General features: G+C 34.4%; 1 protein-coding gene across 11 annotated transcripts in view; it reads right to left on the reverse strand.

Annotated features, from left to right (window-relative positions):
- Window positions 1–27,683, reverse strand: part of NBEA (neurobeachin) — a 668,634-nt gene that overhangs the window by 93,434 nt on the left and 547,517 nt on the right. For all 11 annotated transcript variants that reach the window (XM_077868099.1, XM_077868094.1, XM_077868093.1 and 8 more), the window contains one exon: window positions 15,156–15,268. In XM_077868099.1, coding sequence (XP_077724225.1) covers window positions 15,156–15,268 — 113 coding nt within the window. The remainder of the gene's footprint in view (window positions 1–15,155; window positions 15,269–27,683) is intronic.

The raw sequence follows: 27,683 nt of genomic DNA on the forward strand, positions 1-27,683 counted from the left end.
ACTATAGTGGAATGAATGTGAACTGTTACTGAACTATTTTTTCATTTAAAATGGCCAACATAAAAAAAAAAAGATGGACAACACATTCTATACTTTTCTATATGTACAGACATCTATCTGTTTTTCTACGTCAATATTAAAAGACTATTTTTTGAAAGCATTTAAAATGCTTAATACTTTGTTCTCTCTTGAATATGCTAATGCTCTTTCACATGCATAAAGTGTCTGCACAATCTGTAAGGATTTTTTTTATTTATTTATATATTTTTTATTTATGATAGTCACACACAGAGAGAGAGAGAGGCAGAGACACAGGCAGAGGGAGAAGCAGGCTCCATGCTCCGGGAGCCCGACGTGGGATTCAATCCAGGGTCTCCAGGATCGCGCCCTGGGCCAAAGACAGGCGCTAAACCGCTGCGCCACCCAGGGATCCCACAATCTGTAAGGATTGACCTTATCTGAGATTTTGTTTGTTCTACAAGACCTCACAAAACATTCTTGAGAAAGGAATAAGGCCCTTCCTCTAATCTTTTCCAGCCTTCTCCCCAACTACTGGAAAAGGGATAAAATAAATATCTACCATTTAATTTTAATCATGTTTCATCAAAGTCATTTTATTGGAATGTTTGATAGAATAATACTTTGTAGGAAACAGCTGCACAGTATTAAAGTGTGTATATGCTTTCATTAGTAACTTCTTAAAATGCATTTCCAATTTTGAATTTTTATCTCATGAATTTAGAAATGAATTTTTTAAATAAAATGTATATGATCTAGTTTGTACTACTTATTTTTCTTTTATTTTGCTCTAGTAATCAAGAAGCAGTAAGTGATCTGAAGAAAAAATGCTTGAAAATGTCTTGAAAACAAAAATTTCATTACAGATGACGTATTTTCTTAGGGATCTAAACATATATTATCTATCTACTTGTCCATCTATCATCTACCTGCCTATAACGATCTACTTACCTCATGTATTAACTGATATGGCTATATTTGTTATCCTTTTAAATTTTGAGCAAATAATGCAATGTCAAAGCCATTTAAATTTAGCAAACAAATATGGTAGGAATTCTGGTGAAAAAGTAAAACTCCACTTAATGAAATGTGTAAGTTTATTTTGTAATCTTTTTTAATATTTCCATAATTATGATAATAATTATTACCAGCTTCCTTTTCTCTCAAACAGTAGTAGGCTTTTAGGAACATCCATTTCTATGCTTTTAAGGGTTTCCATATGAAACAATTTATTTTTATTTTTTAATTATTTTAAAGATTTTATTTATCTACTTATTCATGAGAGACACACAGAGAGAGGCAGAGACGTAGGCAGAGGGAGAAGGAGGCTTCCTGCAAGGAGCCTGATGCAGGACTTGATCCCAGGACCCCAGAATCATGATCTAAGCCAAAGACAGATGCTCAACCACTGAGCCACCCTGGTGCCCTCCCACATGAAAAAGCTTAACTGAAGTTTAGAACTTGCTATTAGATGTATTATGATTTTGTTCTTGTCTGTTTGCATGCCACAACTTGACACTAACAGGCAAGTGGAAATGATGCAGATAACAATGCAAAAATTAAAAACTTCACCTTGCTAGCACTTTATTATTATAATTTAGTCTCTAAAACTTCTATAAAGCTTACATAGCTTGCAAAAAAGAACTATTTTCAATTTAAATTGGTGGAAAATCATACATGTAACATTATTACATCTACATAAAATCATTGAATTTATTGAAGAAACGGTGTTGAGGATTTTCTCTATCACTCAATTTCCCCTGTTTGAATATTAGAGAGGGAAATTTGTCTCCATCTTAAATACCACAAAAAGCTTTGTTTTCCTTAAAACACACACACACACAAACACACACAAACCACCTGTGACTTTATTATATGGAGTATCCTGACAGATACTCATGGAAATTTACATCATTAAAGGCTCTCAGAAATATTATTATAAATAGAATTGGTTAATCTTGTTCACTCCAATGTTTACCTTTTATTTATTTATTTTTTACTAGAACTTCATCCTTCTTTTTGTTTTCATAACTATTAATAGGCAATAGAACGAGTATTTCTTCAAAAGTTCTGGTTAGAATCCATATGGTATGTATATTTCTGAGTGTGAGCTTTTTCTTTGGTTACATTTTCCTATTTTCTTTCCTTTCCTATTCTCTCAGCCTTGATCTATGATCTACTAATACCTTTCTGTTGTATGAAACCCTACAAATTTTATCAAGAGCATTTTATGGAATAGGTGTATAAATTAAATAAAAGAGGTGAAAATGAAGAACAAAGATAATTTAAATAAAAAAATACTAATTGGGTAAATGGTCCCTTATGAGGCATTAGAAAAACTTTAGAGAATGTGAAAGTCTGGGCATATATATGGATTAGTTTGAATAAATAAATAAAAAATAAATGTGGATTGACTTGAGGCAGTTAATGTCATTAAAACAGATTAACATTTTTAAGAATAAAAAAGGTTTTCAAGAGGCATCAAGAGGTCCAATGAAAGTAATAATGATACTGAATTCTGGTATTTCAAAAAAATTGAAAATGCTCATTATTTTCATGGCTTTAGGATTCTATTTGTGTATGTAAAATGTTTGTGAGCTCACTATTGCTAGTGTTCTCTTCTGCAAATGCTAATGGTGCTATATATTTATATAAGACATTGTTTTCACATCCATTTTCTAGATTGATTTTCATAAGTCTCTGAGGTGGGCAAGGCATTCATCCTGAATTTCATGATGAGGAAAGAGGTTGGGTCTCTACTCTTTCCACAGCATTGTGTTACCACTTCACGGCTAAATGTGAAATTCTGATTTTGTCATCACGTTTTTCTTCTATAACTGCCTACTTAATTCCTAAACCATCATAGATCTTCAAAATGGAATGCTCCCTACAGGCCTACAAGTCTAACTCCCTCATTTTTTCTTCATAATGAAGAAAAGCCCAATCAAGATTCTATTGCTAGTTGAACACTATACATTTTACAGAACCAGCTAAAGCTCTGTGGTAGACTGAGATGGATGCGGGATACAGTTAATCTATTTGGCTTGCTTTCGTTATCTCAATGCTCTCAACACATATGAGCTTCTAATATATTGAAGTTATCTTGTTATTTTTCATTATAATAACCAAGGGCTTGGGAATCCTGAGAAGAGCCTTCAAGAATTCTTGTCTTTTAATTTTTTTTCAGTTATGAGCTACATATCATCATCCTCAAAATTCTCGGTGATGACAATATAGAAATCATATGTACAAGTGCTTCTGTGCTCAAGGCAATTCCCTGCCTCTCTTCTTATCTGGCCAGGGAATTTCAATGCATTCTTCCAGAAGTAGCTTAAATTTCATCTATGAAGGCGTACATGACACTCTCTGGTAATCGGCAAGTACTGTAACTCTTTTTACCAAATAGGCTAGTCCTTTAAGGAAATGGCTTTTACTCACTTCTGTGTTCACAGCTCTTGATACACTACTTGGCTCTTTGTAGGTACATAATAAATGTGAATGAATGAAGGCTGACATATAACATTCATTCATTCAAAGATTTTAATTAATTAATTAATTAATTAATTAATGAGAGACAGAGGCAGACATAGGCTGAGGGAGAAACAGGCTCCCTGCGGGGAGCCTGATGTGGGACTCGATCCCAGGACCCCAGGATCACAACCTGAGCCAAAGGCAGACGCTCAGCCACTGAGCCACCCAGGTGCCCCTATTTATTTATTTATTTATTTATTTATTTATTTATTTATTTATTTATTTAGTGGGTAGAAGGAAGAGAGAGAGACTCTCAAGCAGGCACCCCATCGAGTGCTGAGCCTGCCATGGGGCTTGATCTCACAAGCCTGAGATCATGATCTGAGCGAAAATCAAGAGCTGGACACTTAACCGACTGAGCCACCCAGGTGTCACTGATCATATAACATTCAAATTTCTGTATGGAAACTTAAACACAAAAATTTCAGGCAAAATCAAAAGACAAATAAAGTGAGAAATATTTATAGCACATATGATTTTTTCCTTAAAAAGTGAGCTTTTCAGGTCATTAAGAAACTAATGAATAATCTAGTTGAATAAGTGACCAAATGAGATGAACAGGCGATTTACAGATGCAAATTTCCAGTACATGTAGGAAAAACAGCACCAGTTCATACAATATAATGGATATCTATTCTTTTTCTGCTCAGCATACATTACTCCTTTTCTTTTATAAACCACTCCTTCCCTACTTTTGGTATACCTGGTTCAGGCAGGCTGACTCCATTACTTGATCCCCTGGGTGGGTATGTGATCCACACCTGGCAATCGTCATATTCTATCCATATGAGTACTAAGATTGGTACAAAAATGGGCAGATGATTTAAGTTATTCCAATGAACCTCCCCTAAAACCTTGAAAGAAGGTTTGTCTTCTTCTAGTGGGGTTATTACAAAGACATCAATGCTATAACATAGGGAAGAAGCCTGAAAATGAAACCATGAGGAAAAATACCAGAGATCTAGTATCCTATGACACTGGTGAGCCCTCAAATCCAGTTTTCCTAAAATCAATCCCTTATTCCTTAGTTATATGGGTCAATAAAAATTTTATATTTTAAATTATAGCCAGTTTAAGTTGATTTTCTGTTCCTTATAGTCAAAAGTCAGAAGTACAGTGGCAGTTTTAAAATGTCAAATAAAAAATATTTTTATTCATTAGATTGTAAAAAATTAAGTTTCACAATATTCAGTGTTGGCCAGGGTATAGCAAAACATGATATGTCATAATACTGTTGGTAGGAATATAAATTGGTATAAATTTCTCATGGGGCAAACTGGCAATATTTTTTAAAATATGCACTTCCTTTTGATCCAATCATTCCACTTTGAGGAATTTATAATATGGAAAGAATCAGATATAAGGATATTTGTATTTCTCTGAACATTATGTGAGGTGGCAACACAAAACAAAATAACCCCCCCAAACTAGAAGTAGTCTAAATATCCAATAAGGTACTAGTCAAATAAATGATGATATACCCACACTGCTGCATAATATCCATCTAATCCAAAAGGATGATTTGAAAAAAATTCCGAGGTAAATTCAGTCAGTTATTAAGTGCCTACTATGTGTCAGAAATTACTCTAGACTCTACCATAAAATAAATGAGGTTGCTGTTCTCATGATGCTTGCATTTGTGTGTGTGTGTGTGTGTGTGTGTGTGTGTACGTGTGTGTGTCTTTAGAGGCAGAGACAGATGGAATCTAAATAAACAATTAGGTAAATGATAAAATACCAAAGATAAGTGCTCTACTGACAATTAGAATAACAGGATAGTAGCATCTGGGTGATAGGGGAGGCATCTCTCAAGAAGAATCTCTAAGCAGAGATGTGAATGGCCAGAGGAGTCAATCGTATGCAATTTAGAAATGAGAGAATTCAAGACAGAGTAAGAATTAGTACAAACACTCTAAGGAGGTCTGACTGACATGCTCAAAGAACAGAAAGAGAGTGTGACTGAAGCATAGTAGGTGAGAAGAAGAGATAACATGACAAAATAGGTAGAGGCGTATCATATGACTTTGCAGATCAGGAAAATGAAACATATTTTGTGGTAAGGGAAGAGGAGAGTAACTGAATGCTTTTGAGCAAGAGATAAACAATATCTGAGTTAGGCTTTAAGACGGTGATTCCAATAGTTTTGTGGAAAATGGATTACAGGTAATATTAAATTATTATTCTGAGTACTAGGGTTGAAAAAAAGCCATTTGCATCATAGGATTATCAGCATCATAGCATTATCAATGTCTTTCTAAAAGTCCTATAGTACATAGTAATATACTTTTGTTAAATACTCAGAGAAAAAATTTTGCGGAATATACATAACACTACAATGATAGTTGCCTCTAGGGAGTGAGAATAATGGAGATTTTTAGTCTTCCCTAACAACTTTTTACTATTTGGTTAAGAATTTGATTTATCCTGTATATAGAATGTTAGAGGTTTTTTCAATTATATGACCCAGAAAAATCTTTCAAATATGAACATTTAAACTTTTATAAATTAAATTTTTTTTTTTTTTTTTTTTTTAGAGTAAAAGAGTATGTGTGAGTGGCGAGGGGCAGAGGGAAAGGGGGAGAATCTCAGTTGGTATCCACACTCAGTGGGGTTTGATCTCAAGGCCCTGAGATCATGACCTGAGGGGAAATCAAGAGTCCAACCCTTAACCAAATGAGCCAACCAGGTGCCCCTAAATTAGTATGAATTTTAATCAAATTATGGTAACTTTATATTTTAGTTAGCAAACGATATAGACCATATATCTCCAAATACAAATTCCTGTTATTAATTGTCACTGATATTTGAATCACCATGTACCAAAACTTCACTAGTTAAAACAAGTTAATGACAACATGAGGAAAACAAGATGAATCCCGAAGGTAAGATATCTATAGGGTAACTGGAACATCTCTTCAGTGAGACAATATTATGAAAAAAATTGTGTGGGGGGGTTGCTGATTGGAAGCCATTCTAGCCTAAAAGACACTAAAGAGGCATAAAAATCAAGTGCAATGTAAGGTCCTTAACTGAATCCTGGCTAATCAAACCAAATTTTAAAGACATATGGGACATGACTGGGAAAATTTGATTATAAGTACAATGTTAGATAATACTAAGAGTTAACTGTAAGTCTTGTTAGGTGTGATGATGGTGTTCTGGTTATTTAGGAAAATGCCTTTTCATACTAAAGTATTTATGGCTAAAGTATGATATATCTTTAATTTACCTTAAAATACCTCAACAAAACAATAAAAGCTAAAATATTAATAATTGTAACATCTAAGTACTAGGTATATGGGTATTTGTTATTATTGGTATTTCTATTTATGTTTGAAAATTTTTAATCAAAAAGTCAAAATAAAAGTAGGGTGTAAAAATGAAGCAAAATCTTTCAAATTCATTGTAAGTCCTTTCTCTTGTGCCTATGCTCTGGGTTGTTCTTGTAGGTAAGAATGTTTTTAATATGAAAATTTGTGCTTTTAACATGTGTGAAAATGGTGTTCTCTTAAACAGATGAAGCCTCCCCTCTGCAATTTTATGCACTATATGGCATCATCAGGTGAACTTGCTATCACCATAAAATTCCCACATACATGCCTAAAAAATGGAACCCAAAGTAATGAAGCATTAATAAAGGTAAATGTTAAGATTTATATTTTGCTGGCTATCCTTTAGTGTAGTTCTTTTTTATATTTTCGTAGGGTGAATAAACATGATTAGTTCTTATGAGGAAAGAAACTAAAGTTGAGCCACACTTGAATTTTGATTAGCAAAATTTATTAGCATATTTATAGGTATGTCAGTTTCACATAGGACTGAAGTCTTTGAAGGTACAGAATGGCTTACTCAATACATTTCTTTGCCTCCTCTGTCCCTATCACATGCCTGTCCACAAGGCAGGGCATTTAGGACAGGTGGAGGGCACTTAGAAGATTAACTAATCACTATGGTTTGTTGGGTCTTTTTTTAAAGTATATCCTACTTACTTATTAGAGAGAAATAATAGGTAACAAATGGAAGGATATGCAACCTATAAAATCAGTGCAATTCATCATAAAGTTGTGAGGATAAAATGAAAAAAATCTATGGAAGATGCTTATTAGCACAATGCATAACTATATAGTAAGTGCATGTCAACTGTTGGCTGTGGTGTTATCACTATCCCAAGATAATTCCTAAGAAAATCAGTCTTAAATATTTTAGTGAAGAGTAACCAATGTTGACATAAAGACAATGGAGGTAAAATTAAATGCTTTAAGTCTTCATGTGTCAGTTCTAAAAGCTTTCTAAGTATTAAGTAGCAGAAGAATGACAACCTTATAAATTAGTTTCAAGATCACTTCTATTGGATCTTGTTTTGGCTGGAAAGGTTAAAGGAGACTGACTCTGGCCTAGGTGTGCCTTGATAATGCTATGCTTCAGATGTGACACAGAAGTGCATATGCACGCTCTCCTTCCTTGTCTATAGGTAGGATTCTAAAAGCATATATTACAGAAGTGCTCTGATTGTTCCCAGTTCCTTCTCTAACAACTTAAAGTTTTCTTTTCTTTTTAAAATTATTTCTTTCTTATCTTTACACCCAAAATGGGGCTCAAACTCATAACCCTAAGATCAAGAGTTGCATGCTGTACCAATGGAGCCAGCCAGGCACCCCTGACAGCTTGAAGTTTAGAAAGCAAGACAGCCTCTAGTATTTTCTTTCTTTCCCTCTCTCTCTCTCTCTCTGAAAGGGCAGAACAACTGGCTAAATGGGAAGGAACTAGGAAAGAGACTAAGGATACATTTAGCAAAAGTAGGTGTAGTATGGGGTCGGTATGGATATTTTGAGTAAATCCTCAAAGCTCCCTGTCACCCTATTATGTATCTCCAACAAACAGCAGAGATAAAACAAAACAAAACAAAACAAAACAAAACAAAACAACACCACCTGACTATTTCTGGTTACCAAAGTGCCTACGAATCAACTCTTCGTCTACACTTCGTTGGTTCTTCCTTTTAATTAGAAGGAAAAGAACATAATATACCACTGAGTAAAATAAGAGTATGGACCAGTTGTTATTGTCTTTTTATCTCCTGTACCTGGCACAGCATAGGTGAGGGATAAAAGTTTTTGTAAGGAAAGAACAAGTAAGTGAATATCAACTTAAATATCAAAACCCAATTCTGAACTTGGTACCTTTTTTTGCATTTTCCCCCTTGCAAGTTGTACCCTCAGCTTGGATTCTTCCATGAATTTAAGACAGTATCCAAGTATTGCCAATCAATACTCTGTCTTAAAATAGTACCTTTCCTTCAACAATGCAATATAAGCAAGGCTAAAAGAAAGAGTTTTCAAGTTGGGTTCTGTGTTAAGGTGACTTTCAACATACATTTAGAATATTTCAAATTTGGCAGTAGGTATTTTGGCAGATGATATAGAATAAATGCACAGATTCCCATTTTTATCTTCTACCAAGTTTTATATCATCATAGCTACTAATACACTTAAGAGTTTTGCCCATTCATGATTTGTTGTTAAAACCTAAGCACTAGGGAGATTATATATTAATGTAAATAGGATTAATTTCATTTTAGATATTGTTAACATAAGATGAAAAAGGAAGGCAAAATACAAACTTGCACCACATTGCCAAACTGAGCATTCCCCACCTTAACAACATAAAGGCTTTTCTATGTGGTATATAGACATTTTGCAGTAGTATCAAGGGTGGATGGCTGAAGAGTATTCACACTTCAGTGCATCCATTTGCATTATCACATTTCAAAGCCTCCAGGCATTATCACTTCCTTTTTTAAGTGGCATAATAATTTGGGAAAATGGTTCTGCTTATCATCATCTGTCAGTCAAACAACTCCTGTGTTAACACAATATATTTTTTCCACTCAGTGAATGGGTGTGTGTGTGTGTGATGTCTTAGGCTCATGTCAATATTAGCAGGACTTGGTTTTGTGATGAAACTATTTCATTTATCAGAGGGCATGACTGAGAAATAGGAAAATTTCATTTACACTTTAATGAGCAGAGGCTGTGCTTCACGTCAAAGTCATGTAACCACTGTAATTTAAGAGCAAAGTTCATATGAATAGTATATGTAAATAACTAGAGCACTGGTGTATATCATGTGTTAAGATATATTTCACCACGAGGTCACATCTCCATAAGGAAAATCTTGATACATGGAGGGGAAAATTGTCTACAGTCACCATTGGTTGGGTATTGAAAAGATAAGTCAATGATAGACTGTTTCATTTGCTGTCCATCATGCCAAACAACAAACATAACCTCTAACCTGTACACGTAATAAGTAAAACTTGAAACTATGAGGTCTAATCAAATGAGGGGTCTGATTAATTTTACTGATAAAGAACTTTTCATTGTTCCTGTGCTCTTCTGTTCAATTAACTGGGTTAAGGAAAGAATATGAGTATTATAAATATAGTAAAATATTTCAGTCTAAATAAATGTGCACCTCAAGTTTCAATAAGTATTTAACTTCAGTATCTTGATGTTTATGATTCTGATAATTTGACAAGTTAAAGAGATGAAAAAGCAACTGCTTATTGCATGAAAATGTGACTTTATATTTTACAAAAGGGTATTGCTTTTTATTTTATTAGAACAAAATTAAATCAAGCAATCTTTCTCTATATATTTTTTCAATCATACCAAAGACAGTGAACCCTCAGCTGAAAGTTATAGAAATCTGCTTTGTAGCTACCAGCCACTGAATGCCACTAGTGTGTCAGGCATTATGCTACATGCTTTTCCCACATTAGTGCATTTGATTCTTTCAGCAACCCTATTATGTAAATACTACCATGTTCATTTTAAAGAAGAGGCAAGAGAAGTTCAGAGAGCTTAGGAATTTGTTGGAGAGGGGTTAAGAAAATAAACCTGGGACTATGAACATCAAATGAGGGACAAGGTATAAGAAGCCCCTCAAACCTGAGAGGCTTTGAACTTTAGGTTTCATTAGTTTTATGGCAAATCTATCTCTGATTCCACCTAATGTTCATACATTAAAAAATGTATATATGTAATAAAAAGCTACCGGCTATTGGCTTTCCCCCCTCATAACCAGTAACTATTCCTTGAGGGTCAGGACTATATTTTAAAGTCTAAGGACTATATTTTAAAGTCTAAGAGCACCTTGCAAAGCTCCTTTTATGTTATGTGCCTACAGACCTGTAGTTTATTTGCTATTCTTTAGGTTGTTAGAAATCAAAAAGAAGAAACTCTCAAATACACTGTATTTTTCACTTTAAAACAGAGAGCTGTTTGCTGACCACAACTAAGTCCCCTTTCTTTAGTGACCAGAAATCCAAATTTTCTTTGGTCAACTTTCACCCCATCATTCCTTGACAGGTGTCTTGTGTGATTCTGACTACCTTTGGCTCCAACCAGGGGAAATGACTGGCTTATCGCATTTCCAGTGAACATATTCTGCCCCTGTGAAGCAGTACTAATGATGCATAAGGAGACATTTTCTGGGATTGCTAGGAAAGAAGTCTCTCCTGTCTTCCATGAGCACGACTTTTGTAATATGTTCTTTCTTCCTTTGGGCTGTATGATGTGAGGTCCGGAACTGATGCACCCCTTTTACTACTATACTGTGCAAAAGCTTTAACTGACAATGTAGAATTTCATGAAGCCAGTGTAATGTGGAGGTAGAAAGAAGAAAATTTTTTGATTTTTTTTTTAGGATTGTATATTTCACAGCTTCTTAATTTTTTTTTTTTTTTTTGCAGCAAAGAACATAAAAATTATTTGGGGCTTCAAATGTTTACTGAAACAAATTCTAGAATCATTCACTACTAGAAATAATTTCATGGGTCCAATCTTTGGGAACAACTTTTGCTGTTAAGGGGCTTTTGGATGGCTCCTGGTTAATAATATCATTCAGGAATTCTAATTCTTCCTTGAGCTCTTCAAAATTAACAAACTCTCTAATTAAAAATTTCATTTGTAGTATTGATTATACCTACAAGAATTTCATGTGCTTCTTAGCAGTCATTTCATTACAATAATATTTCATTATTAGTTTGTCCTTCCAATTATATTATTATACTGCAAATGTCATTTTCCCATTAAGTGTATAATACGATATATTTTCATACATTAAAATCTTGTTTATTAATGATTTTTAAACAGGATAGTTTTGGGTTTCTAGCCCATTTGTAAGAAGTTCCTATTAAGAAATTCAATGAAGCATGGGAACAATGCAAGAGTAATTTATTAACACATCAGGAGGCTTTAATTTGCTAACATTTTCCTATCATGTTAGTCTGACAGAATATAAAGAACAAATTACTAAACCATGGAACATAGCAGAACTGAAGGAAAAAAAAAAAGCTATCTATCTTTTAAGAATGGATGCGTTCAATTGTTCACAACATGAAGGACTCCATGCTTGCAAAAGTGGAGTTAGTATTCACTGTTGCCTTGTCTGTTTACCTCTTCCACTTATTTAACATTTTATAAAATCCAGAGAGCACATGTGAGTTATAAAGGGAAACACAGATCACATGGACCAGCATTAAAAATCCTAAAGAATGTTTACATATTCTGATTTCTTTAGAAACAGTGATTACCTCAGTTAATTTATGTCATCTTTTCTGTATGGATAAACTAAAAATCTACAATTACTAGCAAATATTTTATCATATGTCTTCTCTAATCCATATTAATCATAATGAAGGCTATATTTTCTTTGCTTGGGAAAGTGTTTCAAGAACATTTCAGTCTAATGCCTTCTCATAGTTAAGCATGAACTCTCCAATTTTATATAGTGCCCACTGTACCAACTGTCTGAAATACTGGTTTCAGACTTCTGGTAACTACCTGAGTCTTTTTTTTTTTAAGTTTTTTAAAATTTATTCATGAAAGACACACACACACACAGACAGAGGGAGAAGCAGGCTCCCTGCGGGGATCCCGATGCAGGACTCGATTGAAGGACCCCAGGATCACAACCTGAGCCAAGCGTAGACGCTCAACCACTGAGCCACCCAGACGTCCCAACTACCTAAGTCTTCATCTCAGCTCTGGACTGGACTTTTTCCAAGAAGGGCTATGACTAAATTTATTTTATTAACTCCTGTACACCCTTTCATCTAGTAAGGTGCTTGACATATAGGAAGTGTGTGATAAACATCTGTTGACTGAAAAAATGAATAAGTAAATGGAGGAAGTAAAGGAATCTTAAGTGAGAATCTTCTTATAACCACAAAATTCCAGTTGATTTCAAAGAAAAAGGCCTTCCTTCCCTGTTCTTAAAATAATCTAAAAAAAAAAAAAAATCTAAAATGGCCATAGTTGCAGTCAGCTTTTGAAGTTTTAATACTGTGCATCACGCTACTTGAGAATCTACTATAAATTGTATCATATATGTATAGTGACCAGTACATAACAGTCAATTTGAATAATGCTAAATAAAACATATGCAGACAAGACTATGTTAAAGAACTAGTTTGACAGTTTTTATCCTCACACTGATGAGTTAGTTTGGTTTTGTTTTTACATTCAAAGATTACACTGCAACCTTGGCAAGTCATGCCAAAATGCATACCTTCAAACCTTAAAATTCTAATATGAATGTTAACAGCATGTATTTGTCATCAATATTTGAAAGACCTCTATCAATAATTTACTACATCATCTTTACACATACAGTATTAGCTAATATTGATATGCTAAGTACTATCCTAAGTTCTCCCCCCCACTTTCAATTTTTTTATACTTATTAACTCAATCAAATCCTCACAATAAACCTTTTACTATTGTTCCTATGTCACAGGTAAAGAAACTGAGGCAAGAAGAAAGTTGCTTATCTAAGACCCTGAAACCAGTAAGTGGCACAATTAGGGTTTGAACCCAGGCCATCTAGCTTTGGAGTGTTCGTTCCTAACCACTACTTACGGCCTCTCATGTAGTTCTCTCTATATAATATTGTACCTTATTATTTAATTTTGCAGAGATTGGTTTTATGATTCAGATACTTTATAACTAGATTTGCTCCCAGAGGGCAGGCTCCATAAATTACAATGCTTCCATCTACCTGGGTCTGAATGATTACTTGCCCATGGTAAATGATGCAGGATTTTTGTTCAGTTCATTTGAACTGGAAAAATTACCATATTTCAAACCATACTGGAATTCAGTTGCTAGCTTTTTGTTTTCTCCCAGATGTAAGACTCTCAGTGAGGCGTCAGCTAACTGACCTCTTACGTCTCTTTCATACCTATAATATCATAACAAAAATTAGCAATGAGCTAGCAATGAAAATTTGATAAGGAAGTCACATAAAATAACAGACTAGAGAGTGAATGACAGATAAGACTATGCAAATAGTGGTACGCAGGCTTCAGAAACAGGCTAAGAAATATTCCATGTGGATTGTAATAGCTAATATTCATGAAGTGCCTCCATGTGCCAAGTACCAACCATGTCACATTCTTTAAATGCATATGTCTTTCGATCTTTGCAACTATGTGGCTTAAGACAGTAGTGCTGTTCTCATATTACAAATGTGGAAACCCAGGTAAAGGGAAAGTGATTTCAGGTCACACAGCTAGTAAGCAGTGGAATACAAAACTTCAACTTAGGTAGGTCTAGTTTTCAAAAGTAAGCAAGGAGGCAAGAGAAGGTGTGCTGAGTTAAAAACCATCTGTGAGGTCACCTTTAGATCAGCTGCAATGCATATTTCCCTGACCCACAGAGCTTATGTTACTTTGGTTCACGAGGCCATCAGCCCCCCACTGCACCCAAACCAGACATACACACATACGCCACATAGCCTGCTGTGGAATGCTAAAGCAAGCAACTAAGTATGATAGAAAAGAGAATGAAATTCAGAGTGAATGAGGTGAGGCTTAAAACAGCTGAAGTATATATATAAAACTTTACGGTCTGGCCCTGACATCAGCCTAGGCTATAGAGAAGCTTTTGGGGGCTTTGTTCCTAGTCCTTCATTGTGCTTCCAATAATTTAGTATTCTACTTCAGTTTCCTCTGGACAAATGAGATAAGCTAACCCCCAAATTGCTTTTTTATTCTTTCCACCATTATGTTTTTTTTCTTGCCATTTTTTGGGGGCCAAAACTTCTCTCTTGTATCTTAAGAGATTCTTGATAAATAATTGTCCCCTACTTTCTTTTCACTAGTATGTTTCCTTACACAATGTGTGTGTGTGTGTGTGTGTGTTATGTGTGCATGCGTATGTGCATTATGGTCAAGATTACATTTCCTATCACCTTAGAAATATATCACAGAAATAATTTGCAACCGTATGTTGTTCTCATTGCAAGTTTTTTTTTTTTTTATCTTGACCTTTAAAACCAAGGATATCTCAGCAACCTCCCCTTACACCTGCTCTTTCTCAAATATGTATTTCATCTTGTCTACGCTAGTACTAATTTATCTTCTGGTAGCTTAATACCTATGCTAACAATTCAGAATTAAATGTTGACTACAAAAGAAGACCCAGGTTTACTTTCTTACAAACATTATTTGGATATATATATACACACACATATATGTAGTAGAAATGCTTTTAGAATAAAGTTTTATGAAGAAAATTGACTTCTATAGACTTGAAAATTACCTTTGATAGATCCCTGAAGTTTCCTGGAAGAGTCAAGTCCAATTCTTCTGATTCATAGTTTGTTAATACCCATGGAAACACGGGATATTGGTTCAGGTCATTATATGTCCGTCCTAGTAAAGAAAAAGAGAAATGAAAATCTGTATGGCCTAATTGTTTATGAAATTATTCTTGTTCTTTTACAAGAAAACTATTGGATTTCACAAAAGAGTAACATGTTTATTGAACTATGTCTTTTTAATCAAAAGTACCCTAATAAAATGTATTTCAAGTAGATTCACTCAATAATAATTAAGAAATGAATAGCTAAAATTACTTTCTATAATATAGGCTTGTGGTAGAGACTGTGTGCCATTTATCATAATTCATTTCTCTTCTTGGGCTAGACCACATTTCTCAGCTTCCACAAGCAGCCATGGGCATGGTACTCAGTTCAAATCTACAGAACCTGAGCGGAAGTGATATGTCACACTTTCAATCTTGACCTACTGCAATCTCCATGGCTATGATGAAGATATTACTGGCATCTGAAAAGCAGAGCTTTGTGGGTGAATATCCCTGAAAGGGATCATGGATGAGGGATCCTGATGACCTTTACTTGCTGGTTATGTGATGGTATTCTACTACAGTTATTATGTATCCAGAAATATATTCCCAATGTACAGACGACTATATCGAACTTATATCAAGAGTTATGAATGCACAAGTTAACAGAAGTACTCTGAAGCCAGTATGGGAAATTTCAGAGGCAGATGTCTCATGTGTTTTCTTTCACTCCTTTAGGTCCATGCATATTCTTTTGTATAATGTTGGAGAGCTGCTGGACCTTACGTTGGGTTTGCTGTTTATTTTTTGATAGAATAACTTAAGAGGTTCAGGTAGGCTATCCAAGCATAGTGGGAAGGTAAAAAGTTTAAGGAATGCACAGCGCTGGCTCACCCTCATAAACTGGTCCTGAAATAACACAGGAGCAGATGAAATTAAGAGATTCACTATTAAAGAAACAGCATCCAAAGAAAACTTCTCTTGGACAAGATTTTTGTTTTGTAAAATTATGTTATACTCTGATCATAGGTAACTTCTTGAATTTCCATTTGAATTCATATCAAAGAACAATTTCACCATATTCAGTGATACAGATTTCATCCAGAATGCTTTAGAGCACGCATCACATATAGCATAGCAGTAAGGTAGATATGCATATGTTATCTTGTTTGGCATTAAGAATTGTCATTAAATGATACCTACTTTTTGTAGCGATTGGTAAATGTGGTTGTGAAATAGGAAAAAATAAAAAACAACCATAATCCAAGGGAGAGCTAAACCTGCTATTATAAGCACCAAATCACATTAATACATCTATTTCATAAATATTTTACTGGGTAACTATTTTATCTGTTAATTATATAAATCTGCATTTTACAACAAAATGATCTATTGTTTTAAATGTGTAAATTGATGTAGGAATATGCTATAGATGTAGGTAGCTGCTAGAAAGCAGAATGTTACTTCCTGGAATGAGGTGAGAGGAAGGTTAGGGTCCCTCTTTGTTCTCCCAGCACAGCACTCATGCAGATGTATGTTGCTACTAATACACATCGCTGTTTGTTTGTCTGCTTCTCCATTACTCTGTAAACACATGACTTTAGAGTCTAGGGTTTTGTTTCATTTTTAATTTCAAACATGATCTGCCAATAAATGTTTGTTGAAGGAATGAATACATAGGTGATAAAAATGGGATAAGATCAATCACATTTTAAAAGATGAATCAACAGCCAAGTGAAAAAGGAAAATTGCAGGACAGTTTCTTTGGCAGATAAAGACTATGTAAAAGCATAGCAGTATATATATAAGAGAGAATGACACTGTGAACATGCCTGTTAAGCTAGAGGGAAATGTCTGCAACTAGACAGCTCAGCCAATGAATGCCCCTGTTTTATGCTCATAAGTGAAGAGTAACACTGATAAGAAGAAACAAAAATTCGGAAACTTTATTAAAGTCTTGTGCATGAGAATGTTCTGCTAAAGCAATATCACTGTAAAGAACAAAATGTAAAATTCTAAAATTTAAAATGCATTACTGATAGCTCATGTATATGTTAACCTAGGACACTTGATGACTATCAGTATTTTTTCTATATATGTATAGATACAGAGACTCCAGATTGGCTGGTGGAGCTATTTCTGGGATTCTAAGTGGGCCCATGGCATATTAGGGCCTGTCATTTTTCTAGGTTACCATTCTACTTAAAAATCTGTAGATTTCATAGAAAAATAGGTCTTCCAGTAAGTAAGTATATTTTTATAGACTAATGTTGCTGTTATTATATAACATATTTATATTATTTGTATAAATAAAATAGCTAAAAATTAGATATCATAATTGTTTTAAACTCTTCTGGTGAAATTTTATCCCAGATATACTAAGGGAAAAAAACTGTTAAAATAAAAATTTAAAAAGCCAATTTCTATTGATTCAGTCCTTAAATGTATCATGTAAATACAAACAGCATAAAAACAGAGACCATATTTGAAGGCACCAGATTTTTAATAGAAATGACTTTCTAATATCTATGTAATACATAGATAGAATGGTATTTCTGGAAAAATACAAAGAAAGTAACCATCATCTTTAAAACACACACAAAATTGATAGATACCAACAGTCACAGCTTATGGCAATTGCTCTGTCCAACATTTTTCGTAATTCACTTTCAATAATATTTGGAATATTCTTTCAAAATAAATTCAAAGGAAAATTTGACAATTTTAAAATTACTCATAAGCTGATAGCACCACTTAAGTTCTAATAAATATTACAGATAAATGTACTTACAAATAAATGTACTTACAAATACAAATAAATGTAAGTACAAATAGATGTACTTACACAGTTAAAATCAAACCTCTCTCAATAGAGATTTTCACAGAAAAGCATTATAATATGGCAGGTCAATATATATTTTTTATTTAAATTAAAAATGCACAATGTATTTAAAAATCACATGGAGGAAAAAGAACAGTTAAATGGTACTTTGGGATTTTTCATTCATAAATTAGCATTGTTACTTAATTATTTTACTGAACATCTTTGTGAAACAAATGACTGTTTACTAAATTAGCAAAAAAAAAAGAAAAAAAAAAAAAAAAGTGAAGTATTTCCAAAGTAATACCTGTTACTTGAAGATACCTATTTATCAAGTATTCTGTTCTGTTTTTTGTTTTTTATGTTTTGTGTTTTTTTAGAATAACTGAAGTTTAGCAAATAACCTTGTGTTGTAATTGGTAGGGTTCTTTCTTTTTCCAGCAGTGGTAAGTGATGATATATATATATATCATATATATATATATATATCATATAGCATCATATATATATATATCATATAGCATCATTGATTTTATATATATATAAAATATAAAAATATATATATATTTTACTAACTATGCTTATAAGGTTTTATCTTAGAAGATGAATATTAAATATTGTAAGCCTATGACACTAATCTACTCAAATAATAAAAGTGAAGAGCAGTAAATGAGATCTCAGAAACACTGGATATATTTCTTCATTTAAAAAAAACTTTTTAATTAAACCATCCAATTTAATGTTTTTATATGGCACTTTAGTTTTGAAGGTAAAGTGATCTAGAGACAGCTGACAAAGAAATTATAACTGCAATTCCTTGGTGAAAATGTTAATGACAGCAAAATATTGTTTAATTAGATGATTGCAGCATCTGGATTAACACTCTTTAAGAGCGATGTTCCTGTGCTTGTCTGCTTCTTCACACTTTACAGACATTTTGTCATCTCTAGGTCATTAGGAAAGAATTTTTAATGATTTTTCTAGAAGCAAGCAGTTCAAGTTACATCTAATTAGATGACAATAATAAGCCCAACACATGCAGTAGCTAAATATATACATAATTAACCAGGGAGGGCTTGTACATCACAGAGTAAAAAAGTGGAAAATGCTAAACAGGAGAAAAAGGTTGGGGTTGGGGAAGTTGTGCTGAATTCATTAGCTGATCATATGAAACACAACTTGAAAACCTTTAAAAAAAATTCTCAGACCTAACGGAATCATTTACAGAAAGCTATGTTAGCAATCACTCTGCTATTTTCTTAAATGCATGAATGCCAAGTTTTAACGTCTTGTTCATTGTAGTATCTAATAAGGTATAAAATTAGGCATAGGTTGTATCTTTCAGAACACAATGAACAGAAATTGGGTCAAAGCCAGGAATTAGAGGTTGAAACCACATTTTTAGTTGAACTCTAAGCATCATCAAAATTTTTCTACAAGTTAAAAAAAAAAAACAAAAAAAAACTTCTACATAAATCTTCCAAAACTTGATGTTCTTTGAAAGCAATAAAAAAGTTTCAAAAAGTTACATAAATTATAGCAGAGTCCTGAGCTAGACTTTCATGTAGTTTTTAAAATCATGTCTTCCAAGAATATTTAATGAAATTAAGTAGAATCTGAACTTGTATGTGTAGCAGGTTCCCAATGAGATAGCACACATGGAAAAAGAAAAAAGAGAAAAAACACCAAAATTGTTAGCTGGGATGTATTCACCGCTAGGCTTAAGAGTTAATTTTTAAATTACTCTTTCCCATATTTCCAACTTTCTATAACGAGTATTTATTAAATTTATAAGTAGAACAAACCAAAGGCCATGAAGACATGTGTGGGCTTTTAGGTGTCTTTTAAAAACAGTATGTTTTCTGAATTTTCAGTAACTTCTTTTACTATGTATTTTTACAAAACTCATCTATATACAATAAAATGTGTTGATTTATATGCAATCATATATATATATATATACACACACACATATATCACATGAGGTTCTAAAAAAATCTAATAATGTACTAATACTAAGACACTGCTGCTATATGCTTTATACAGAACCTCATTTTTAAAAGGATCTAGGAAGGAGGAAAGTAAAATTGGCCAAGTAAGAAAGACCTCAAAAAAATGGTGAACAAGAAATGGGGCATAAATATACTTTGAATCCATGTTAAAATAATATTTTAGAGAAAAAAGGTAAGTCTAAGAGTTTAAGTCAGTAACCAAAATGGTTTTTTTACAGAAAATGTAGATTTACTAAGTCACATTAGACTGTGTTTTTAAAAATGTGAAGCCAAGAAAGACTGTTTCACCTTTCCAGATTCCCACTTTGCAACCCTTCTCTTTAATCCAGGATATTTAAAGAATCTCTCAAACAGCAATTCTAGTAAAATCACATAATAGATCACACAATCAAGCAAAACACTTGCAAAGCCAATTAAATCAGTTCAATCTGATGGCCATTTACTTGGCAAAACTTTTTTTTTTTCTGTAGTGATCTCATAATCTTATTAGAAAGATGAAATATAGACATAAAATGCTAAGGACACACACTACCATACATGCCAAAATGTGTGACACAGTGCTATAGAAGATGTGAGTGTTCAGAAGGTTAATACAATTAATTCCCCTTAGGTATATCTTTTGTTTTATTTTTTTAAAAGATTTTATTTATTTCCCTGACAGAGAGCTAGCACAAGCAGGAGTGTCAGGCAGAGGGAGAGGGAGAAGGGGGCTCCCCACAGAGCAGAGCTTGATCCCAGGACTCTGGCATCATGACCCGAGCTGAAGGCAGATGCTTAATGGACTGAGCCACCCAGGTACCCCTTTAGGTATGTCCTTTAAGGAATATAGATGTAATGCAGTGGTTCTCAAAGTGAACCCTAGACCAGTGGCATCAGAATCATCTGGAGATTTGTTAGAAGTGCAAATTCTTGAGTCCCACCTTCAACCTACTGAGTCAGAACCTGTGGGGATGAGGCCCAATGATCTGTGTTGGAGCAAGCCCTCCAGGTGATTCTGAGAACGACGAGTATCCTAAATGCTGGGTTACTGACTATGTTGTTGGTGTTGTGGTCAGTGGTACTAAGTTCCTCCCCAGGAACTACCACAACAGAAGAAAGCCCTCTCACCCAAAGTCTCATCTGTTTCTCAGGAGTCTGAATCCAGTGACAGCAGTGTGGAGGAGGTAATGAAGGCCTGGGCCACTTGGCTCAGGCAAGACCACTGTGAAGGGTTATTAGCTCCTGGCTCCCTGTAGGACCTGCTGAAGCTTTTGCTACACCACCTTGGGGTTCAATTTCTCTTTCTGTACAGTTCTGTTTTCCTCACTCCCCCACAGATGTGTTCCCAAAGATACTTTCTAATAAACTTCCTGCAAGCAAATCTCTGTCTCAGAAATGGTTTCTCTGGATCTGAGACCTAGCTGAAAATAGTACCAGGTTCTACATTAAAGGTGATAAATTCCAGGCCCAGTTCCAGTGCTAGAATATCACCAGCTACAAAAGTCACGATAGCAAATAAGCTTCAACAAGGTTCTTTTGATGAAATATAAAAGAAAATAATAAAATTATTTAAAATCTTTAACTGTTTGGGTTTTTAAGCAGTCAGTAGAATAAAGATGATGAGAGAAAAACACTGTATGGTGCCATGATTATCCCGAAGCAGTCACTGAGGAAGGCTCTAGAGCCAAACTACTTGCATTTGAATCGTGACTTTGTCACTTATTAGCTCTGTGACTGAGGTAAGTTATCTAACTTCCTTGTACCTTTATTTTCTCATTTGTGAACAGGGATAAGAGCAGAACATAACTCTAGGGGCTATTATTGGGATTAAATGAGTAAATACTCATAAAACACTTATAACAATGTTTGGAATATTGTAAATTGCTCAATAATGTTAACTATTATTTACTTTTTTTTCCTGAAAGCTATTGTTAATATTAAAGAAATGTCTCAAAAAGACATAACAGTGAACAAAGAAATAATAAAAATAATACTTATTTTTTCTGACTCCTGATATTAAGAATATTAAAAGAAATGTTTCAGAAAGACTATAATACTATAAGCCAACCATGTATTGGCTTTGGATTACCCAGGAAATGAAATACAGTTTGTCACTAAGAACACTAGCATTATCAGTAATGATAAATCTTAAGTTTCAATCAATTACCTAAAATTAGTATTTATTGGGCAACAGCTGTATCCCTAAAACCTTGCTATGTAACAATATGACTATTTAGTGGAACCCATGTTAGTAAAAGTGATACTGGTTCAACATAAGGTCTTTGCCAATGTCCTTTATTTTAGGATCCTTAGAGAACTCTGAAAAGTGTTCCAATAAGAAGAAATGAATAAATACATTTTTTCTCCGCAAATCAGGAAAATTGGCAATTCTAATTACTTCCCTAACATGTATTCAATTTGGCTTTAGTGAAGCTTCTCTAAAAAACCATCATCTAAATCTTCAATACTGGTGTTCAATACAAGATGGCACACCTACTTAAAACTTCAGGATAATGGCCAGGGAAGAATTAGCAGGAATATATCCAGGGAGAGAATCTCAGGATATTTACATTCATAACTATTTCCAACTGTCATTCTACTTCTCTATAAGAGTTCATGTTGCCTGGATCGTCAATAATGTAGACAAAATCCTTGAAGAGCTAATTCAAAGCCCCACTTTTTCTATGAGGCTTCCCTTGAGTAGACTGGCTCATCCTCATCTCCCACTTCTGTAAACTTGAATGACTGTTAACGGCATGTAACTGCATGCCATTTGTATGTTCTAAATGTTTTTAGATGCATTGTTCTGATAATTAGGTCTTAAGTGGCTAGAGCAATGGTGCTCAAGCTGCAAATGCATCAAAACCACCTAGAAGGCTTGATGAAACGCAGATTGCTGGACCCCACTCCCAGGGTTTCTGATTCAGGAGTTCTGAGGAGGAGTCTGAGGAGGGGAGTCTAATGAGTCCCCAGGTGACATTGACACTGCCTGTCTGGGGGCCACACTTGTCAACCACTGAACTAGAGCACATCACAGTGATTTCTACTTTTTGTAAAATGGCACTATGTATGGAGTCACGCACTTTTCTGTCTCTCATTCTCTTTGTGCCATACCTGCTGCCACTACTCTAATCCAGCTCTTCACCCCACATCTTTTTTCTTTTTTTTTTTTAAAGATTTTATTTATTTATTCACGAGAGACACAGAGAGAGAGAGAGGCGGAGACACAGGCAGAGGGAGAAGCAGGCTCCATGCAGGGAGCCCGACATGGGACTCGATCCTGGGTCTCCAGGATCACACCCGGGGCTAAACCGCTGAGCCACCAAGGCTGCCCCACATCTTCTTTTCTCTTGGAATGCTGTTTACTTTCTAGTAAATTCTTTCTCACATTACAATTTCCAAGTTAGTGTTACCTATGAGAAGCTTTTCCCGATCTTTTAAAGTAATGCCTTCTAGATCTGTAACTCCAAGTGGCTTTGTATATTCTCCCATTTTAATAATTATCACTTTTTCCTGGAATTGCTGGTGCCCCTGTGTGTTTTGCTGACTACATTATGATCTCTTCAAAGGCAGAAACCATACTTTAGTTTTCTCTGTAGTGTCAGCACCAGAACGTGTGTTCAGTAACTATTTACTAAAAAATTGAACAAATTGACTTCATATCTGGAGACCTGTAATATTCTTCTATCAACAGCTCTCCCTAACTTTAGGCTATCTTATTTCTGATTCAGGCCACACATAGTCACCTAAATTTTCCTAAAATTCCATGGTGTCTCTCCTTCCACTCCAAAATCACACTGACTCTTAAGAGTCTAAGATCAGGCTCTTTACAATCTGGCTCTTACTGATAGCTCCAGTATTATCTTCTATTATTCTCTGTTCCAGCCAAGATACAGTATTCATGTCCACTGAACACATCACATATCTGACTGGCAGAAATTTGTGAAGCTCCACTCTTTTCTTCCTCCCTAGACAAACACATATTTAAATTTCCTCCACTTTGCTTAGCTAGCACAGCATTCATTATTTACAGCTCTTACTCAGCACTTATATCAGCTGTCTTAAAATGTATATTTTTGTATATTTAATGTCTTATTTATGTATATTTCATTTACTCATCCAGTTGTAAGTGCTTAGAGTTTCTAGTCCTAATTTTATACTTCTTTTTATCCCACTGTCTCCAACAGACAGGCTTTAAAGTTTAGTTACAATCACTATAAAGGAAAAGTCTACTAAATTCTTTTTTTAAAAAGCCTGTGGCCTCTACATTCTTTATGTCATTAAATAAAATAGACCCCAATGATTCAAAAGAGAACAGGATGGCACTTAAATATCCCTTATGACCTGCATGCTCTGGCTCAGAAACTGTCCCAACTAGAAAAAACAAACAAACAAACAAACAAACAGAAAACAACAACAACCAGTGTCCATATTGCTCAGATGTGATGTGTGAAACAAAGGCAGAAGAAAATATACTAAATTTCCATACTACTTAGAGTCCATTGACAGGTCCTTGAAGCAAGCAGAGTGATCTTCCTCTAGAGACTCAACTGCCTCGATGTTACTACTTTGCTAAGGGCAAAAGGCAATCTTAGCCCGGTCCCAAGATCCTGTAAGTTTACTTTAACATATAAAAATTCCTTTGGAAACTTCCTTTATCTTTAACCCCCAAGATACAAATTGGCAATCATCCCCCAAACATATGGCCCACCGATACACATCTGAAGGATCTCATGACTAAGGTTTTATTAGACAGTAATATAAATGACCTTTTCCCAACAATAGCTAGCCAGCCCCTCAAGGTCCTGTCTTGCTTCTGAAATTCCTTAGAGACTTATGGCTCTCCCTAACCCCCTCCCAACTTGAAAGTATATAATGGGGTCACTCCTCATGACCTCTGTGCAGCTCTTTCTGCCCACAGGTCCTGTCCCCATGCTTTAATAAAACCTTTTTGCACCTAAGATGTTTCAAGAATTCTTTCTTGGACATCAGCTTTGAACCCTAACGTCTTTTCCTACATCAAGGTGTAGCTTTCAGAAGGGATCACAATGTTATCTCTATCCAGACTGTGATCTATCTGAGTTTGACAGAGAAAATCCCAAAAAGCAACAGGCATGAAGTAGGCAGTGGTTATAAGTGATACTGCACCACACTGTGGAAGTGTATCTGACTTCAGTAAAATGTAGTGGGAAAGGATGGAGACTTGAAGAGTCCTTTGAAACAATTAACTAGACCACATTCCATCCAGAAAGACAGATAGAATCCCATCTTAGAATAGCAGAACAGTTTAATATTAATGCCAGCTCAACTGGAAACTGAGTTGTGAGAGTGAGGTATAGCACCTCCTCTTCCAGTTTTACATACACAGCTCCAAATAGCTAGCACAGCCAAGGGAAAAAATCATACACTCATCTATGACATATGGTAGACAATGAGTACTGCTAGATTTCTCAAGGATAACACAAAAGCCTAACACAGTGAAATGGAAAAATATTGCAGAAGAATGTAAAGAGAACAAATGTTATTCTAAAAATCAGGTAAAGATCAATGTGGCTGAAAGTAAGGTAATGCAGTACATTACATTAACAGGAAAAAAATCTTAATAGAGTTTGAAATCCTTCATAACGTGTAAAATAGATGGACTCCAAAAAATGAGAGTTCAATAAGAATATGGATTCTGGGTAGTAAATCATATTGACAAAGATAGGCAATGAATGAGGAGTAAGTTGAATTAAAGTTGAGTTAACCGTTCATTCATTTCTGAGTTCAAAAATAAGAGAGATATATTTCAGAAGGTCTTAAAAAATTTATACATATCTCCAGGAGAATTAATAACAAGATGCCTACATTCTAAATCACTAACAAAGTGGGCAAAAATGTGTAAGGCTAAGAAAAAACAAAAAAAAAATACAAAAAATAGTATTTTTAAAACAACTGTATAAAATGAGATGATGTAAGACCAAATGTATCACTTATTACAACAAATGTGAACATATTAAATCTGGTTACTGAAAGATTAAAGTCCAAGATAGGGTTAAAACTGGAAATTCCACCTATGCTCTAGGACAAAGCAGGCACATCTGAGATTCTTTCTTCTCTTAGGCATTGAAGCTGCTTTCTGCTACATCATGCTGTTATTTTTTCCTTAGATTTTATTTATTTATTCATGAAAGACAGAGAGAGAGAGAGAGAAATAGAGAGAGAGGAGCAGAGACGTAGGCAGGGAGAGAAGCAGACTCCGTGCAGGGAGCCCGATGTGGGACTCGATCCCAGGACTCCAGGATCGTGCTCTGAACTGATGGCAGATGCTCAACCGCTGAGCCATCCAGGCGCCCCTACATCATGCTGTTAGTTGAAAGTGCTAATGGAGTTTTTTACATTTCAGATATTTAAGTCACCCCATCTACACAGGTAAGTAATATGTGCTAATTAAACAGTATAATCCATTTCCTGTGTCTTTGAGGGAGTAAATAAGTTTCATGACACAAACATCATGTATACGGATATATATATGTACAATATATGTCATAAATGTGTCATGAAGATATACATATATCTTATATATATATCATATATACATATATCTTATATATATCATATATATATATAATGGAGGCATGTGTATAAAGATATAATGAAATTTAATTTATGAAATAATCCTATAGTTATACCTCTAGTATCCTATTAGCAAAGGCATTAACATTACAATATTTATTAAATGATTAGAGTGCAAAACCATTTCCAACAACTTTTTTATCCCTTTTTGTTCACAAATTGCATTCTCTTGCCTAATACATATCTGTATCATCCATATTTAATATGTATATCTCTATAGCATCTGCATTCACACATACATGATCAATTTCAAGAGTAATATTAAGCAGTTATCCTTTTAAGCAATGATTCAGAGAACATGGCTCTAAATTAGTGGTTCTGAGCCTTTCTTCATAATAGAACAATAAACCAAAGGGAAGCATGTGTATTTCTGTAGTTATTTCAGTTAATCTGATTCCAAAAAAGTTTTTGTAGAGCCTGATTTATAGAAGTAAACTTTTGTAATTCAACGTGAAAAAGGGCTTTTGGAGCTTAATTTAGGAAAAAAGAGAGAAACTTAAATCTCATAAACATGTTTAACCACTGACAGCCCCTGATTTGACAGAAAAACAAAGCCATTGCCTTCTTCTAATTTACAAGCATGGTACTGCTGAGGTGGATGGCAGTTACTCATCATTTAGAAATCCAATCGGATTTTGTATTTTTATTTGAAGATTTTAAGAAAAAAAGATCCTGTAACCCAATCATGCCATAATCCAGGTGACATCTGTACTAGACACAATCCTGTTGTTATTCTCCTGTCTAGCTGCTATTGCTGAGAATGACAAAGTAGGGAAATTACATTTTCCCATTATTATTTCCAGACACTTTCTGGCAATGGTTTGTTGACTCTAATAAACCTTCAGACAAAGCTGTCAGCGAAGGAAATGGCAAAAGGAGAGCAAGGAAAAGCCTCTTCAACAACAAATGCATCTAAAACCTCAGTATCGGCTTGTATAGTTTCTGACAACACTTAATATGAGTGCTTCAATATTTATTCTAATGCTGTATTTGAATTTCAAGGAAAAAATGTATTCTATCAAGTCACATTACCAATGATTTGGATCAACACAAACA

The sequence above is a fragment of the Canis aureus genome, chromosome 24 (assembly GCF_053574225.1).
Source record: "Canis aureus isolate CA01 chromosome 24, VMU_Caureus_v.1.0, whole genome shotgun sequence".
Lineage (NCBI taxonomy): Eukaryota > Metazoa > Chordata > Mammalia > Carnivora > Canidae > Canis > Canis aureus.